The following is a 16,247-nucleotide window of genomic DNA, read 5'->3' on the forward strand; positions in this document are numbered from 1 at the left end:
CTGCACAGTTGTGATGTTTTGCTTTCTGAAGATAACTTTTATTTATCAGAAACCAGAATATTAGCCTTTGAAATATTAGGCTGTCACAGTGTTCAAGCTGTATAGAAAATAAGCCCCCTCTTTCTTTTTTAGGGTATATTTCAGAAATCGCTGGGTAAAGACTGTCCACCCAGTTGTGCATCAGTACTGTTTGATTTCGAGCACACATTCCACCTTTCAGATGCCACAGAAAGAAGACATTCTTAAGCAACGAGTAGTAGTTGTTACTTTAAATACATCACAGTATCTGTGTCAACTGGATCTTGAACCAGGTAAAATAATTTCTAAACCAGAAGTGTCCGTGCTTTGAAAATTATCTTCCTTTTATCAGTGTCACTTCTTTACTTAGTTCTTTGAACTGTTAAAAAATAAACAATGATAATCTTAAAATGGTCTTCTTTTTTTTTTTTTTTTTTAAAATGAATAAATGTTTATTACAAAGCTATAAACTGCTGGCATTTAAATTAACCTTTTGCTTATTGTGTTTTTTCCTTGTTTAAAAAAAAAACCTAAATAAAGAAGCAGTACTGTATGATCTGGTGTTTCTGAGATTCAAGAGGGAAAATTCTGTTTGAGATTCTGACTTTGAGTATTATGCTCATTATGGTCATTACTCAGTGGAGCATGTAAGCATAAATACGCACGGAGAGCTTTTTTTTGTTTTTGTTTTGTGAATTGTTTAGCTTTGCAAACAACTCCCACACATACAAACCCGTGCTGTGTTAACGTGATACTTCTCGGGTTGTTTTCTAAACTGCGATATATTAGACTGATTTCTTGGGGGCAGAGGCTGCTTAGGGTTTATTGTTTCCTTGGTCTCCCAATGAAATCCATCTGCTTTTTGGAGAACGTGGAATTTCTTTACTGAAGTTGTTACGGTTAATTTTTTATGGCTACATTTAGGCATTTGTTGCAATAGAGAAAACTAATACGGAATTCATGGTAAATATTTGCAGGTCTTTAGGGCCTTTAGTCTTTCAGGACTTCAGATGGAAGTAACTGCTTTGCTTGGCAATGAGCTGCGTACAGTCAGACCATAGTAATGTGTGTGCAGCTTTATGAAATCCATGTTTTCCAAAGAAAATTGTTACATTTTTATGTATATAATCTTAATTGGATGGCAAACTAAGTCCTCTGATAGTTTGTTTTAAACCTTAATATCTCTTGGTGTATATATAAAACCACTTCTCTTCCATACCTATCCTGAATTTACATTTCATAAAATATGAACCTACCGTGGCCCGTTTTTTTTCAAGTGTGTGTTATCCAGTGCATGGATTTCCATTCCCTCCACCCCTCCCCAACAAACCTTTTTGGTCCAACATTATCATAAGATTGAATTTCAATTTTCCTTCACTTTCTGCTCCTTTTTTCCCCCCGACATTCCTTAAAGCCCATAACCAGCAAAGTGCTCAGGTATGTGTGCAATTTTAATGGGAAATTTAGTATATAAAATAGTTAATAGGACTGAAGTACATGAGGAAGTCCTCTTCATTGTCATTGTCCAAAGCTCTTCAAGCCTCATGATGATGAAAAGATTTTAAGATTTGAGAAACCTGCTGAGGGAGGTCTGCCAAGAGGCTTTTCCTCTCAGTATAAGGAGAGCTCAGATAAAAGTTTAACTTCACGTATATCAGAAGAAAAAGGCAGATCTGTGGGCTACTGCTAATGTCGCTGGCAGTCAGTTGACCGCTCTTGGTCATTCGATGGGTTTGAAAATTGTTTGTGTGGTTTCTAGTAGTTGCTAGAAATTCATTTGTGTAAGCCATTCTGAATTTTTTTCTAGTTTTGGTTACTATGGGAATACAGAACTTTTCGTACAATTTCCTGTATTGGTATCGCTGTTTATTTTATCATATTGTAGGTTTCATTTATTTGCTGATATCTATTTTACAGGTTTTTTTACACACATTCTGTTAGATGAAGCTGCGCAGGCTATGGAGTGCGAAACTATTATGCCTCTGGCATTAGCTAATAAAAACACAAGAATTGTCTTGGCTGGAGACCATATGCAGGTAAGAGCTATAGAGTTTTTGAATGTAAAGTGTGTATATATAATATTTGTATTTATACAATTAAGGTATTTATCTGCTCCAAATTTCTGTGGTATGTGGATACCTCGTAACGTCTCAGGTAGACTCCCAGTATTTCTGCTGAGCGAGACTACGCTGCTGTCTCCGTTTTACAGCGAGGGAATTGAGGCACAAAGCGTGTGAGTTACGTAGGAAATCTGTTGTAGAACAGACTTGGGCTCGTCAACCACTGAACTATATGCAAGTAAAATTTCGTCTTAAAGAGGGCGATGCATAAATTTTACTGGTCATATAATAGATGGGGAAGCCAAGGAAAATTCAAGGGATTTTATCTGCGTGAGGTCAGGGATAGTTATTGTTACAGTCAGGGTGGGAGTTTCTCCTACTTTTTATGACTCGTATTCTCTGGTGATTTCTGAAAGAATTGAAGAATATGAAGAATGAGTATTATGATTTAGACAACTTTTTTTTTTATTATTTTATTTTATAAGATTTGTTTTACCATAATCTGGTAAGGATTTGAACAAGTAAGAAATAGGAAACTGAAACTAACCACTGCCTTTATGCAATGTGCCTAGGAATTGCTTCATTCAGAGTTTAGAAGAGTTTAAAACACTGATTATGCATGTCACTTTGTAGCCCGAAGGCATGAGAAAGTATGCTTGGAAAAGTCAACCTTACTTGCTTTGTTGATTTAGGCCAGATTTATTTGTTTTTATAGATTTGCCTTTAATTCTCCTGACACTTCACAATAGGATTAGAGTGGATGTTTGCTTTGCTATAGTAATAAAGTAGTGTTGCCACCTGTGATTTAATACTAGTGGATCATTTCAAGTCACAATCATAGTAATGCCAAGGGCTCGGAAGTGCTTTTTAAATACAGATCTCTAAAGTCCTCTTTAAGAGATTAGAATTCCTCCCACTTAAGGCTGGATCGCATCGGCCCAGCCGGATGCTCAGAGTCTGGATGTGGCCTGTGTGGCTCAGGCTACGTACGTCAAGAGCTGATGTATAGCTCAGGTTCTTACAGAAGCTGCTCTATGAGGTATCCAGGATTATCTGAAGTGAAACTCAAACTCAGAATCTGAGTCATATGCATTCAGTCAAAATAGATTGGCTTAATTTCTGCGTTTTAAAATTTTATTTTAAAAATCTTTTTTCATCAACTTTGTTTCTATTTTTCCCGCTGTAGTAGCGGATGTTTTTATTCTTAAACAAGCCCAGTAGTAATTTAGTGTAATAGTAACTAGGCTACTTGGGTTTTAGTTTTTCCCATGACTTCCCACTTAACTTTTTAAAATTGTGTTACAAATTTCTATGTTTTCTGATCTGTACTATTTGTGGTAGTAACTTAACAGTAAAGTGCTTGTCAGAGTAATTGTGTCATGTCATTCAAAACATGCTTTTGGAGGGTTTTTTTGGTCAAACAGCTCTCTGCTTTGAGTTATTCATCTCTGCAAACTGCCAAAGGAAACCCGTAGATATAAGGATTCTTCTGTCCTCTTTACATAGTAACTGAATGTTTTATTGTTCCTTTTAAGAGCATGCTGGTCTTTTGTCCCTGTTACAGTAGGAATGGGCACTTCTATGGAACTGCCATGGTATATGTCTTCCAACTATGAATGTACAGTAAGAGTAAGGTTTTCTTTTTGTTTTGATGCAAAATACATATGTTGGGAGCATGAAATTCCAAGTCCACCTATTTAGTTACATTTTCTTTGTGTGTGTGTGTCTATTACAGCTCAGTCCTTTTGTCTACAGTGAATTTGCCAGGGAAAGAAACCTTCATGTTTCATTGCTTGATCGGCTCTATGAGCACTACCCTGCAGAATTTCCATGCAGGATCTTGCTGTGTGAGAACTATCGCTCCCATGAAGCTATCATCAAGTAGGTGTGAACTTTTTCACTGTATCATGCTTTTCTTTGGTGTGAGGGAGCAAAGAGCCTAGCACAACTGAACGAAGAGAGAAGCATTATGTCTTTCTGTAACAAAATCATAGTTTTCAAAGTTAATTAGTAGAGTAATTCTTTGTTACTGGGTTGAAATTCGGTCTCCTAGCACAGGTGCCAGCGGTTCAGTTAGGCAGCTGCGTTACAGACCCGTCATTCAGGTGGGGATGCTTTTGGCTTTGCACCTAAGCCAAGAAGAGCTAACTTTCCCTTTTTAACTTTTGTGCAGTATATTACATAGAGTCTGCGTTTCTTTGGACTGTTTCAGAATTTTAGAATTACTGGGGTGGATTATCTTGGAATGGTAAGCTGTCTGCAACGTAAGGAACGTATGGGTATTCAACCATGAACAAAACTTGACCTATTTTTTTCTGGGCATGTTTCTTTCCTGTTGTCTTTTTTTATCACTTCTTTCAAGAGACATTAATCAGTGGGTTTGCAGTTTTATGCTATGGTAAACTAATGGCTGCCAGTGTAATGAGCTCATCCATGAGCTGTCCTAGAAAGAATAAGTGCAATCATGGGGAAAAATGCTAAAGTTTAAATCCTGGCTCAAATATGTACTGAGGAATATTATGTTGGTATCCAGTCACGCTAATTAGGTTATCACTGTGTTCAAAGCAGAAGCAGAAATATTTAAGTGCTCTGGGGAATCAAAAGTGAGAATGTAACAGATTTTGTTACACTGCTTGATCTGTCTTGATTTTGTGGACTTTGCAATTATAGGCTGAGTGATGCTAAGTTTCTTATACATTTCTTGGAGTTGGAAGTTCAAAATAAGAGAGAATCTGAAAAGGAAGGGATCAGTTCAGCTTTTGGTTAGAGATCACTTCCATGAAATGTGCCTCAGATCGTGAAAATTCACTTCAGCAGTTGGAGTTCAGACAGTGAGCTCCTAGAAGGGTCCACTGTGTTGGCCACCGAGGTGAGGGTTGCAGAAATACCGCTGGGGCTGCTCGGCTGTCTAGTGGAAGTCCAGTCTGCCTGTTTCCACTAGAAAGTATTGCCGTGTGAACTGAGTGCTAAGTGCTCTGACAGTGGCCCATTTGGAGATTGTCTCAAGTCTACTTTTGTTATAATGTGGAATTTCCCCTGACGAATGGCACTGTGGCATTTAAGACAGAAGTAAGTGTAGAAGGATGGCTCAGAGTGGGCTCATTAATCATACCAACCTAACTGAAGTAAGGAAACCGAAAGAAGCAGCCATTAGTTCAGCCTGACTTTGGAGCTGTAATTGGAAAAAACAGTCCTTGTGGAAAGGGTGTTTTATTGTTTAATAAGAACTCATTACTAAGAAATAATTTGCAGAAGAAATTGTTAGTTTTGCTTGTTGGCAGCAGTGGACTGCTGCAGCTCGATCCACAGAAGAGTTGCATATTCTTCAGGATTGTCCCATGTAAACCCGTTCTGGGCAGCAGTGGGCTGCAGCTGTCTGATGTTGTTTGGCAGCAGGATCGTTTCTTCAGCTTTTCCATGGCCAGTTATTTACATCTTACGCTACAATAATGGGAAGGCTGGAAGAACTCAATGGGCCCACTGACTGCACCGTCCCCTGCTTTTGTTGTCTTCATGTCAGGCTGTTTTCGTGTTACTGCGTCCACAGAGCTGTATCTGAAGAGTGTTAAGGTTGGAGGCTGAGCATTCAGAAGTTAGATTATACCAGAATTCACTAATTGATGACAGTCAGTACATCAGTTTAGCTCTGTTGTGCATGCAGTAGTGCTCTGCAGTCTCTTCTTGCTGGCTTTTTGTCTGGTTCCGTTCAGTTTGGCTTCTTCCCTCCTGCTTTTCACCATGAAGGTAGTGCTGGCCTCGTTTCTTTTTCAGTAATGCCTGCTGCCAGCAGAGGAACTAAGTTCTGGTTGCGTTTCTGATGACTAGCAACATAGATTGGTCTGGAGTAGAGGTCGCAGAGGAAGAGCTTCCTTGAAAGCCAAACACTTGGCCTGAATTGTGCTTAGTGCACGGGAAATCTTTAGTAAATTTATCTTCCAAGTTCAACGACTCCTAACCGGTGTAAGCAGGCTCGTTGTCCAGCCGGCCTGGGGTACAACCAGTCCCAGACAGCCAGCGTTCCTTTGGCCCAGTTTCAAGCCACTAGAACTTCTGAGTGAAAGATTAGTGACAACGTTAGTAACTTTGTCGTGCTTTAGATTAGAAGAAAATACTGGCTTTGTAGAGAAAGTGTTGGAAAAGCATATTTTTAGTGCCTTCTGCTCCATTTGTAGTATGGAAATATCAGTTCAGAGAAATCTCTTGAAGATGCTGCGTAGTAATCAGTGGTTCTGTTTTTCTTATGAAGTATTTTGTGATTGCATATTTTAGCAGTGAGATTTGCATATTTTATCAGTGAGCTCATATGTAGACTCCACATTCTATTGTTTTGCCTCGTTACAGTTATACATCCGAACTTTTCTATGAAGGCAAATTGATGGCAAGTGGAAAGCAGCCAGCACACAAAGATTTCTACCCTTTGACTTTCTTCACAGCACGGGGAGAAGATGTGCAAGAAAAAAATAGTACAGCTTTTTACAATAATGCAGAGGTAACTCTTCTTTGGCCTTATTCTTGATTTTTTTTTTTTTTTTTTCTTAAAGCTCCCCCCAAATTTATTGGTTTATGCTCAGTGTAGGTAGAAGACATAAATTGTCCTCTACTAAGAGAAGGGAACGTGGAGTTTGCTGAACATGAAGTAGTGAACATTGCAATTGTAGCAAACATTTCCACTAATTTATCTTCTCTTTTTTTCTTTGCAATTGCGAGCTGCATATGGTTCTCTCAGGCTCATTCTTCAGGATGTCTTTCCTGATAGTTTTTGTGACATTCTGATGGATGTATCTTAGCAACTGAGAGTAACTGCAATTTGAAGTAAAACTTAGATTTCTTTGACTGTTGTAGAAATGTTCCCACTCAGATAAGAGTCCTCTGGAGTAACATTTCATATTTCCTTTAATATGTTTAGGATCAGTCTCTAACTAGTCATGTGCAGATGAGATTTTTTTCAGTGAGAACTTAATATGTTTGTTTCACATAGATTTATTTGCATTCTTCAAAGGTTACTTTCATTCTCATTCCTTTGAGTTAAAAAAAAAAAAAAACCAAAACAAAACAGAAAACCAAACAAATCCCACGCACACTCCCCTCTTCCCCCCAACTTGGTAATGCTTTCCATGGTGGAAGATGCCTTTTTCCAGTCACCTCAAGTTAGGGAGGGGTTGACCCAATTCCTTTTTTTTTTTCCCCACCAAAAATATGTCTTAAGAAATGCCCTTGATGTTTAAAGAAAACCAAAGAAATATCCCTAATTTTCTTAAACTTATGAGGAATTTTAACTGACGTTAGGTTGCCGTTCTACAGCAGTGAAGCACTGGAGAGCTGTCTGTGTTTCCCCTTGTTGATAGTGGTGCAGTTCGTCTGATGCCCAGTTTTCAACCTTTTTGTTGTTGCTATGCTGCACTTGTTATGCATTCTTTGAGGTATTAAAATATCTACTTAAATAAGAAGCTCCAATGACTTCTGGACACATTACTGCCAAAGAAAACCGAAGGCACCTGACTGCTTTGATTAATCTACTTGGATTGCTTTGCCATTTAAAAAAAGTTGTAAAAAACCTAAAAATATCTTCAGTGGCCAAATAACTGTCTGAAAATTGTGAGTCATTAATAGCTACAGGCAGAAATGAAGGACAACAGCTGCTCAAACACCAACATGAAAAACTGAAATTCAGATGATGAGGGAGATTTTTTTCTGTTTGACCCTTAGTGGACGTTTGCACTGGGGCATGTTATGGTTCATTGCTACCTATATTAAATATTCATTGGGGAAAATGTGCTTTTCCTTTTTGGTCTTAATTCTAAAATCTCCCTATATGGTGTTAATTCTAACTACATATCCAGAAGCTATATGCTTTCACAAAAGCGTACCAAAATACCTGCAAAAGATCGTCATATCTGTGCTACAGTTCTAATAGATATCAAAGTTTATTCTAATAGCCTTTGTCAGTAGAACTAGCTTTTAAATACAAGAATTTTTGTTGCAAAAAGTTATATTCAGGACTTGCTCAAAAACAGCCACATATTTTCACTGCCCTCTGAAAATCTGAAATTTTAAAAAATAAACTGTTTGTTACTTTTTAAGGATTAAGAGATTTTTTTGCTGTACTAGTTTCTGCCTGATTTTTTTAAAAATTCCCGAGTTTTTCCATAAACTGTTCCAGTTTAGATTAATTCTTAAAAAAAAAAATCTACTTAAATGAGTCTGTGTGTCATATAATCAGATCTCAGATGGTAAGAAGTCAGTGTGAAACAACAGATTTTCAACAGTTAGGAACTACTGTGCTTTATACTATTGTACATACCCGTTGTGATTTATATCACTTTTCATGTTCTTGAAATGTCCATAAAAGTCCCTAGAAGTCCCACTTAACATTTTTGAGCCTGTCTCCTCCCAGGAGGAGATTTCCAGTTTTTATTACTCATTAGTCTTTTCAGGTAGCACACTTAATCATATTTCATAGAGATGAACTAGCAGTTGATGAATAATCCGAAAGTCCTGATGGTATCCTTTGGAATGGGAAGTGATTGTACTCTGGTATGCATATTCTTTTTCTAGAGTTCTCAAACTCTACTATGACATGTATAAAATCTAGAATAAAAATAAAATAATCCCTATTTAGGCGGTATATTTACGTATGGAAACTAGTTAAAGTATGATAAGAAAGGTCCTACTCCACTTGACGTTTTTTTAAGAACATAAGCATGAAAATTAAGATTATTATATGATTTCCCATCTTATACTTTAAAGGTGACATTTTTGCGGGCAAACGTTTTTTTCAAGATTATGAAAAGGTGGCGTATAGTAATTGCATTGGTTTAATACATGATATTTTAGAGTATCACTATAGAATACAACAGTATTATTGCTTGTTCAGTAAGGCTCTGTAGTGCTGTCACATGTAAATGTTTTAGGGCTTTAGCATTCAAATTCTCTCTCCATATCAAAGAATGATCTTCAGTGGCGTATACTTTTAAGAATTCTGACTTTCTTTTAAGGTGTTTGAAGTAGTAGAGCGTGTTGAAGAATTAAGAAGAAAATGGCCTGTTGCCTGGGGCAAGTTGGATGATGGCAGTATAGGTGTCGTAACGCCTTACGCTGATCAAGTGTTCAGAATTCGGGCTGAACTTCGGAAAAAAAGACTGTCTGATGTCAGCGTAGAGAGAGTGCTAAATGTTCAGGGTAAGTAGTAGTTATGTGTCTCAAAGATATGCTAAGGAAGTAAAAAATGTGACTGGTGAAGTTAAGTAAGACTTACTAAAATAATCTTGAAACGATCAGAACAAAAGGAGAGCTGTGATATAGCCCATAAAAACTAATATATCAAAACGAAACTGGCAAGTACGCTGATTGGATGTTATTCCAACGTTAAATACCAAAGCCATAAAATCATGGATGTGAGACTTATCTTTTTTTTCAAAATTAAGTTCAAGCTTACTTAAAAAATAAATTGATTGAGTGAAAAACGTGCAAACGGATGGATTTTTATTGTAAGGGGAAAACCAGAGTTCCAGATGAAAAGGTAACAAGGCTTTAGCCTCCAAGTGTTTTACTGATTTTTTTGTGTTTGTGGAATAGACTGTACAAAGGGGTCCACTAATTTAGGTATTTGTTCTTGGGATCACATTGATAACAGGAATTTGGTGTAGGCATAGCCTGTTGCTAGGTTGCACTTTGAGTCAGTACTAAACAAAGGAAGATGAGAGAGTAACTGAGTGACAGTGAGTGGTGTGTTCTGTTTTTTCAGGGTAGATATTCGTATGTGTGAGAAATTTTTCAATATGAAACAAGAACATCCAGAACTTTTTAAAGGCAGAATAAATAAATTTGAGATTTGTTATTGGCTGATTGGCAACATTGTAAAGATAATTAGCATTTCAGAAAGTTCTGGAGTGATTAATATCAAGATGAAAAATAAGGTTTTTAAAGAGGAAATATTCCTGTAATAGCATGTACTATTTATAGTGCATCTCTTGAAATTTTTAAATCTTATTATTCTTGCATAAAGCTCTTCATGTGAAGGGTAGCTCTCAGTTCTTCGGAGTATCTAGGTGTGAAATCTGGCTGACGTGTGCAACGGTCTGATTGTGTTGCTCTCAGAAATAGCTACTGTTATCTCAGATGTTTGTTTTTTGTTTCATTTTAGGAAAACAGTTTAGAGTTTTGTTTCTCAGCACAGTACGAACACGGCATACGTGCAAACATAAGCAAACGCCAATTAAACGGAAAGAGCAGTTACTGGAGGATTCAACAGAAGACTTGGATTATGGTTTTCTGTCTAATTACAAACTTCTCAACACTGCCATTACAAGAGCACAATCCTTGGTAGCTGTGGTGGGAGATCCTATTGCTTTATGTTCCATTGGAAGATGCAGGTACTTTATATATGTTCCTTAGTTAATCGGAGCTGAGGTTAGTAGGAAATGTGTTTATCTATGACTGATGGAGTCAGTAAAATGATGGATGTTCTTTTAGGTGCCAAATGAGACACAATATATTTAAACCCTTAAAATAACTGTGTAATGAAATTGAAATTCTTCACGCTTATATCCATAGAAACCATGAAGACGGTAAAGCATTAGTTGGTTCCCAACTCTGGCAGAGGCTCGAGCGCAGGCGGGATTTCAGCTGGGGCACAGCGCGCTGCCGAAGCTGAGCCTCGGGCAGAGCGGGCAGCTGCAGCCCTGCGCAGCCCGGGCAGTGTCGGGAATGCCTGCCCTGCCATCTCCCGAGGCTCTCTGGAGCTGGAAGCGTCCAGTTGTGCAAGGGCCGCTCTGTCCCCTCATCAGTCTTGCTGACGGGGAGGAGAGGGGAGGCTTTTTTTTTCTGGAGGTTTTTGGGTTTTTTGGTGTGGTTTTTTTTTTTTCTTTTGTTTCATTCTGGTTTTACCTTTTATCAAGGGGTCACAGTGTCACCATCTATATCAACCTCTAGAGAAAAAGTGTGAGATACCTGCCAACTGGTCATTGATAAACTGTTGTTTGATATATTTATAGTTGCTCTAATTTTTACTTGACAGTAACAATTGAAGATGCTTCATTTTATTTTCTAGTGGTGGGGTTTTTTTTGTATACCTATTACAATTTTATATATAAATAAAAGTAATACATAATTTGGAGTTAAAGATTGTGATATAATGTATTTTAAAGTTGAATATTATGGCATATAAAGGCAGAAGGCAGAAGACTTGAAAACCATTATTTATGTTTTTGTATCTCTTCATGACACTAGGAAAAAACTCCTTAAGATTTGAGTGAATTTACTTTTTATAGACTTAAATGAAGAAATGTGGAAAATGCTGAGAGATGTGAACACTGTTGTTAAGGATACCAAGTTCTTGTTCTTCAAAGGTTTCTTTTTTTGATGGAGGAGCTGAAATGTTGAGGTGATCAGAGATAAACCCTGAGGCTTATTTCTCGAAGAGAGGAAACATTGCACTGACTACATTATTATAATACAGCTAAAAATACGTATTAGTCAGTTGTTACATCTACGTCGTATTCTACTTTCCTGAGCAGTATTCTTCTACTGCATTGAAAATGGATGTGCTTTTCAAAGATAAGAATTGAAAAACCCAAATGGAAACCCAACCTTTGTTTACTGCATTTACGAAACGTAACCTGAATTTAACCACTTACCTGCTGGGGACACGTCTGGAGTATCCATACATTAATACAGTGATCTGCTCTGAACTGCTCATAACATCTTACTAAAAGAGAAATAATGCTTGTGGGTTTATTTCACTTTCCCCATTAACTGCTTGGTTTTTTTAGACGTGGTCTGGTTTACGTAGCTACCTGGTGAGCAGGAGCTCTGTGCCTCCCGAGCCCTCGATCCACAGCTGATGGGTGTCTGTTCCTGTCGTCTGGGGCAGTCTCTGGTTCTCCACTTACGCTGCAGAGGCACATGACTTTTAGCTGTAGAGGCTGCCGTGCTGTGCTGACAGAGATTTCTCTTACCGCTTGTTCAGAAATTACTCTTAGTTGATAAATTTTGCCTCTCTTCCCTACTATTGGGTTTCAGGATGTGCAGTGAACATTAACTAAGTCAGAGAGTTAGTTAGTCCCTAGTTAGCCCAGCCAGCACCTAGACCGTTACTGGTCCTCTCACCACCTGTCTAAATACAGGTTTTGTTGGAGAATGACCGTATCTCTTATTCTCTCTACGTCCTAGTGGGGAAGATAATCTCTTGAATTTTCACGTAAGCCTGAGTGTTGAGGTTTTAAAGTAGATACCGAAAGGGGACCTAATTGTCAAATGTGGGGGCTCAGCAGTTTCTCCAAGTATGACTCCTTCAAGATATCTGAAATAGGGCATGCAAAAACTTACTAAAATACAAGCATAGGCTATCAGCATGGTACGTAAGTTACAGTCTTGGCAGTAAGGGATTAAATTTGCCTTTCGAAGACCAGCAGCTGTTTATATAATGTATAGCTGTTCAAAATTATAAAACAAAAAGATAATTAAGAAACAAGGAGCACTGGAGCTTTATTAAGATGTATCTCAAGCTTTCTCTTTAATACACCATTGTCTTGTTTCACTGAATAATTGAGCATTCACTCTTTGAAAATAGTGCTGGAGGGGCTCAGGCATGCTGCTGGAAAGATGGTTCTTTTTTAGTACAACAGGAGCATAGAAGTCTGAAAGAAGTGACATTTCGTTAGGAAAAACAGACCTCAAAAAAGTTTAGAGAGTACTTGAATTTTATAAATATTCTAATACCTGTCAAAATGAGTCAAGACTCTGTAATGATAGTTGTAGAGAGCTTTGTGAAGTATGCCCAGGGTAATCATTACATTTCTGTGTGTTACAATCGGACTAGACAGGGCTGTTTTGGCAGACACTCCCTTTAAACTGCAGAGCACACTGTAAGACAGAGACAGCAGTATTTTATTCTCTGTTCTTACACCCCAGTACAAGTGTTCCATGTGTAGAGAGACTGCTTGGGGCATTTTAAGCAAAAGTGGATGGGTCTCAGTGGATTTGTGGTACTTGGCAGTAGGTTTGGTGACTGAATTGATTAATCAGAGGGAGTTCCATCATTAAAGCACCCCAGTGAAGTATTTCATTTTGGTTTTTAATCCTCACTTAAAACCTTGCAAGACATATTTGCCTTACAGCGAAATGCAGAAAAAGGGCCATCTTGCATCCTGAATTTTAAAAGAGCATTTCTTGCCTCTACAAAAGCACAACAGAAGACGGGGGTTTAGAGAAAACTATTTTGAATTCTTAAATACATCAGTAACATTACAGTATTCTTGCAAGAAAGACATGTATGCTTTTCCACAAAGGTCAGCTACTCAGCAAAATGTGATGCTGCTCTTAAAATTAGCGTGCAGCGATCTCTCATTTTACAGGTTTTGGGGAGACAACACTGAAATAACTTGCTTATCGGCCAGCCCTTATTAATGAAGGGTGAACTAGAATGAGCCGTAGTCAAGAACACCTTTACAATAACTTTCATTACTCTTGGTTTTTTTGAAAGAGAACAGCTCAATCAGTTTTTTTTAAAGTGACACCTTCAGATCTTATATTTAAATATCTCTTAAGCTCAAGTAACTTCACCACCAAAAGTTCCTTTGAGGGTAAAAACGTAAATAAAATCATCATAAGTGTAAAAACTTTTGTATAGATCCTGCTGTGGATATTAAAAACGTAAAGACATTTTTTATAAGCAACAGAAAGACATGTCATGACAAAGCAGAAGACAGGTGGGAGTATTCTTTTCTGACATGGTTTAAATAACCCCCTCCACCCTCCAAAAAGTTGGATACGGAATTTTCAGAGAGAAGGTCACGTGTCGTCTGATGGTTGTCTTTCTGGCTTGAAATTTCTTTTATGCTTTATAGAAATATCTGACATGCAATAAAATCTATGGTTGTATTTGTTTTCCACCGGAGGATCTCAGAGATCTCCAGATACTCCTGACGTGTTAGTCTTCACGTGACTCTTGGGTGTTTCACAAGAGTAGTTTTGAGGGTATATCTCAACTTTGATATTTGTGACACTGGAATTGAATGATTTGTCTAAATTCATAGAATCTTTTTGGCATCTTCTGGGATAATCCCTGTGACTCTTTGAGCTTTAATAAATTCCATAAATCACATGCTTTCCATAATTTTAAGCATTGTGTTTGGTCTTCTAGGAAAAAAATCCAAGTTAGACCTGTCCATGACATTACTGTTAAATGTGACATACACCCAGTGCTGTGATCTGATACACACGGACAGACCAGAACGTCCATTTTAAGTGACAGAGGTGCTTTGCATTATGCTGTGGGGTTCAGATGTGTGGATCAGGTTGCAGGATGGATGGCTTGGTGTGTAAAATGAGCATACAGGAAAAATAAACATGCCACACAGTTGTGTTAAATCTGTTTTAATTTTAACAACAGCTATCGAGTCTTACTCCTTTTTATCGTTTCTAAAAATTATTTCCATAGGAAATTTTGGGAAAGGTTTATTGCCCTATGTCATGAGAATGAAAGTCTCCACGGTATCACATTTGAACAGATCAAAGCTCAGTTGGAAGCTTTGGAGTTAAAGAAAACTTATGTGTTGAACCCACTGGCCCCTGAGTTTATCCCCCGAGCTCTTCGGCATCAACATTCAGCAAATACCACCAAACAACAGCAGTCACCACCAAAGGTAAAGTTTTACCAATCGTGAATTTTGTCAGAAAGTGAAAGTGAATGTAGAAATGCCTGTTGAGAAATGATATAAAAGGTTTATGGAACGAGCTGTTATTTTAAAATGGCATCAATGTGATCAGATATGAAAGCAAATTCCAGAGGGATCCTCGGCATTTTCAAGTGAAAGCTGTAGGCTTGTATGGTAATACAGGGTTTGGCAATATAGCGTGGGGTTGTCCAGGCCTTGTGTCCACACTAAAATGTATATCTTGGGTCACTGTGGTATGTTCGTTGCCTGTGTTGCAATAACCTTGACGAACTTCAGCCGTGGATTGTGGCCTCAGCATTCAGATGAGGCGAACAGAGGCGATCCCTGTGCCGAGCAGCTTGTGCTCGGACTGTACCCTGAGAAACAGCGGGTTGATGTAGACAGTGGCAGGGAGCGTAAGGAAACCACAAAATGATAGCCAAATGTGATTTGGTTTGATCTAAAAATCACATTTGAAATTCAAGGACTTATGCAAGATAATTGTTTGATTTAATTAAAAATATGTTGTAAACCAGTATATTGCATAGATTAGCTCACTGATAATGTCCTTCAGAAGGCCAAATTTCATTAGCATCAAGAGGGCAGAGAGATGAAATTACCACTCAGTGGTAATTTTATCATCGGTTTTTATAAAAGCAGATAAAAAAGTGATGAAAATACATATGTTCTTTAGGATGATAAAGAATAAAACTAAATTTTGGAGCTTTTTTGGGGGGTGAGATATTTGTAATCAATTCCATTTTAATAGTTCTTTGTAGTTTATTTCAAAATCATTTGAGTTAAATTTAATTAAATTGTGTTTAGAGATGCAACTAAAATGCAGGTTGTCAGCTTTGTGATGAATTCTGTTGTACAAGAAGGAAGAAATGTACATATTTTCCATAGCTTTGGATTTTTGTTGCAGGCTGCATCATTTAAATGAAATTTTTACGACAGGCTTTTTAACTTTAACAGTACAAAAAGGAAAGCCTTGCCTTTGGCAGTCCTTCCCAAAAGAGTGTTTGTAAGTGAGAACATTTGGTTTCTTCATCAAGATGCATTACTCTCTGAAACAAACACCAGATTTCTAAAGCATCTAGTCATGTGTCAAAACACTAGGCTTACAGAAAACCCTGAATTAAAAAATTATTGGCTTTAAAAAGTCATTGCTGCGCTCTCATTTTTCATGAGGGCTTCAGCCTTGGATGCGTTTTCTTTAATAATAGAACATCACTATTAATATTTTTTGTTTCCTAAAATGAAAGAAAAGTATTTGAAAATGCAGATATAGTACATTTAAAAAAAAAATAATCAAAAACAAACTAAAAAGGGAGTGGGTGGGGGAAGTGAGAGCCTTGTGAAAAGACTGTTGTGTTTATTTTTCTTCCAGTTTGTTAGTAAACTAGGCACTTGTGCTGGAGAAATCAAGAGAGACACTTTCAAACTGCCAGCACTGTGTTTTCAGTTTAAGATCTGAAGTGTTTTAACCACCTATATCATAATTAAAATGAAA

General features: G+C 37.6%; 1 protein-coding gene across 4 annotated transcripts in view; it reads left to right on the plus strand.

The window, feature by feature from the left end:
* The window catches only part of HELZ (helicase with zinc finger), a 90,266-nt gene that overhangs the window by 56,591 nt on the left and 17,428 nt on the right, over positions 1–16,247 (plus strand). For all 4 annotated transcript variants that reach the window (XM_063351929.1, XM_063351930.1, XM_063351931.1 and 1 more), the window contains 7 exons: positions 133–311; positions 1,936–2,054; positions 3,814–3,959; positions 6,420–6,567; positions 9,074–9,257; positions 10,222–10,450; positions 14,518–14,722. In XM_063351929.1, the coding sequence (XP_063207999.1) occupies positions 133–311; positions 1,936–2,054; positions 3,814–3,959; positions 6,420–6,567; positions 9,074–9,257; positions 10,222–10,450; positions 14,518–14,722 (1,210 nt within the window). The remainder of the gene's footprint in view (positions 1–132; positions 312–1,935; positions 2,055–3,813; positions 3,960–6,419; positions 6,568–9,073; positions 9,258–10,221; positions 10,451–14,517; positions 14,723–16,247) is intronic.

The sequence above is a fragment of the Chroicocephalus ridibundus genome, chromosome 14 (genome assembly GCF_963924245.1).
Source record: "Chroicocephalus ridibundus chromosome 14, bChrRid1.1, whole genome shotgun sequence".
Classification (NCBI taxonomy): Eukaryota; Metazoa; Chordata; class Aves; order Charadriiformes; family Laridae; genus Chroicocephalus; species Chroicocephalus ridibundus.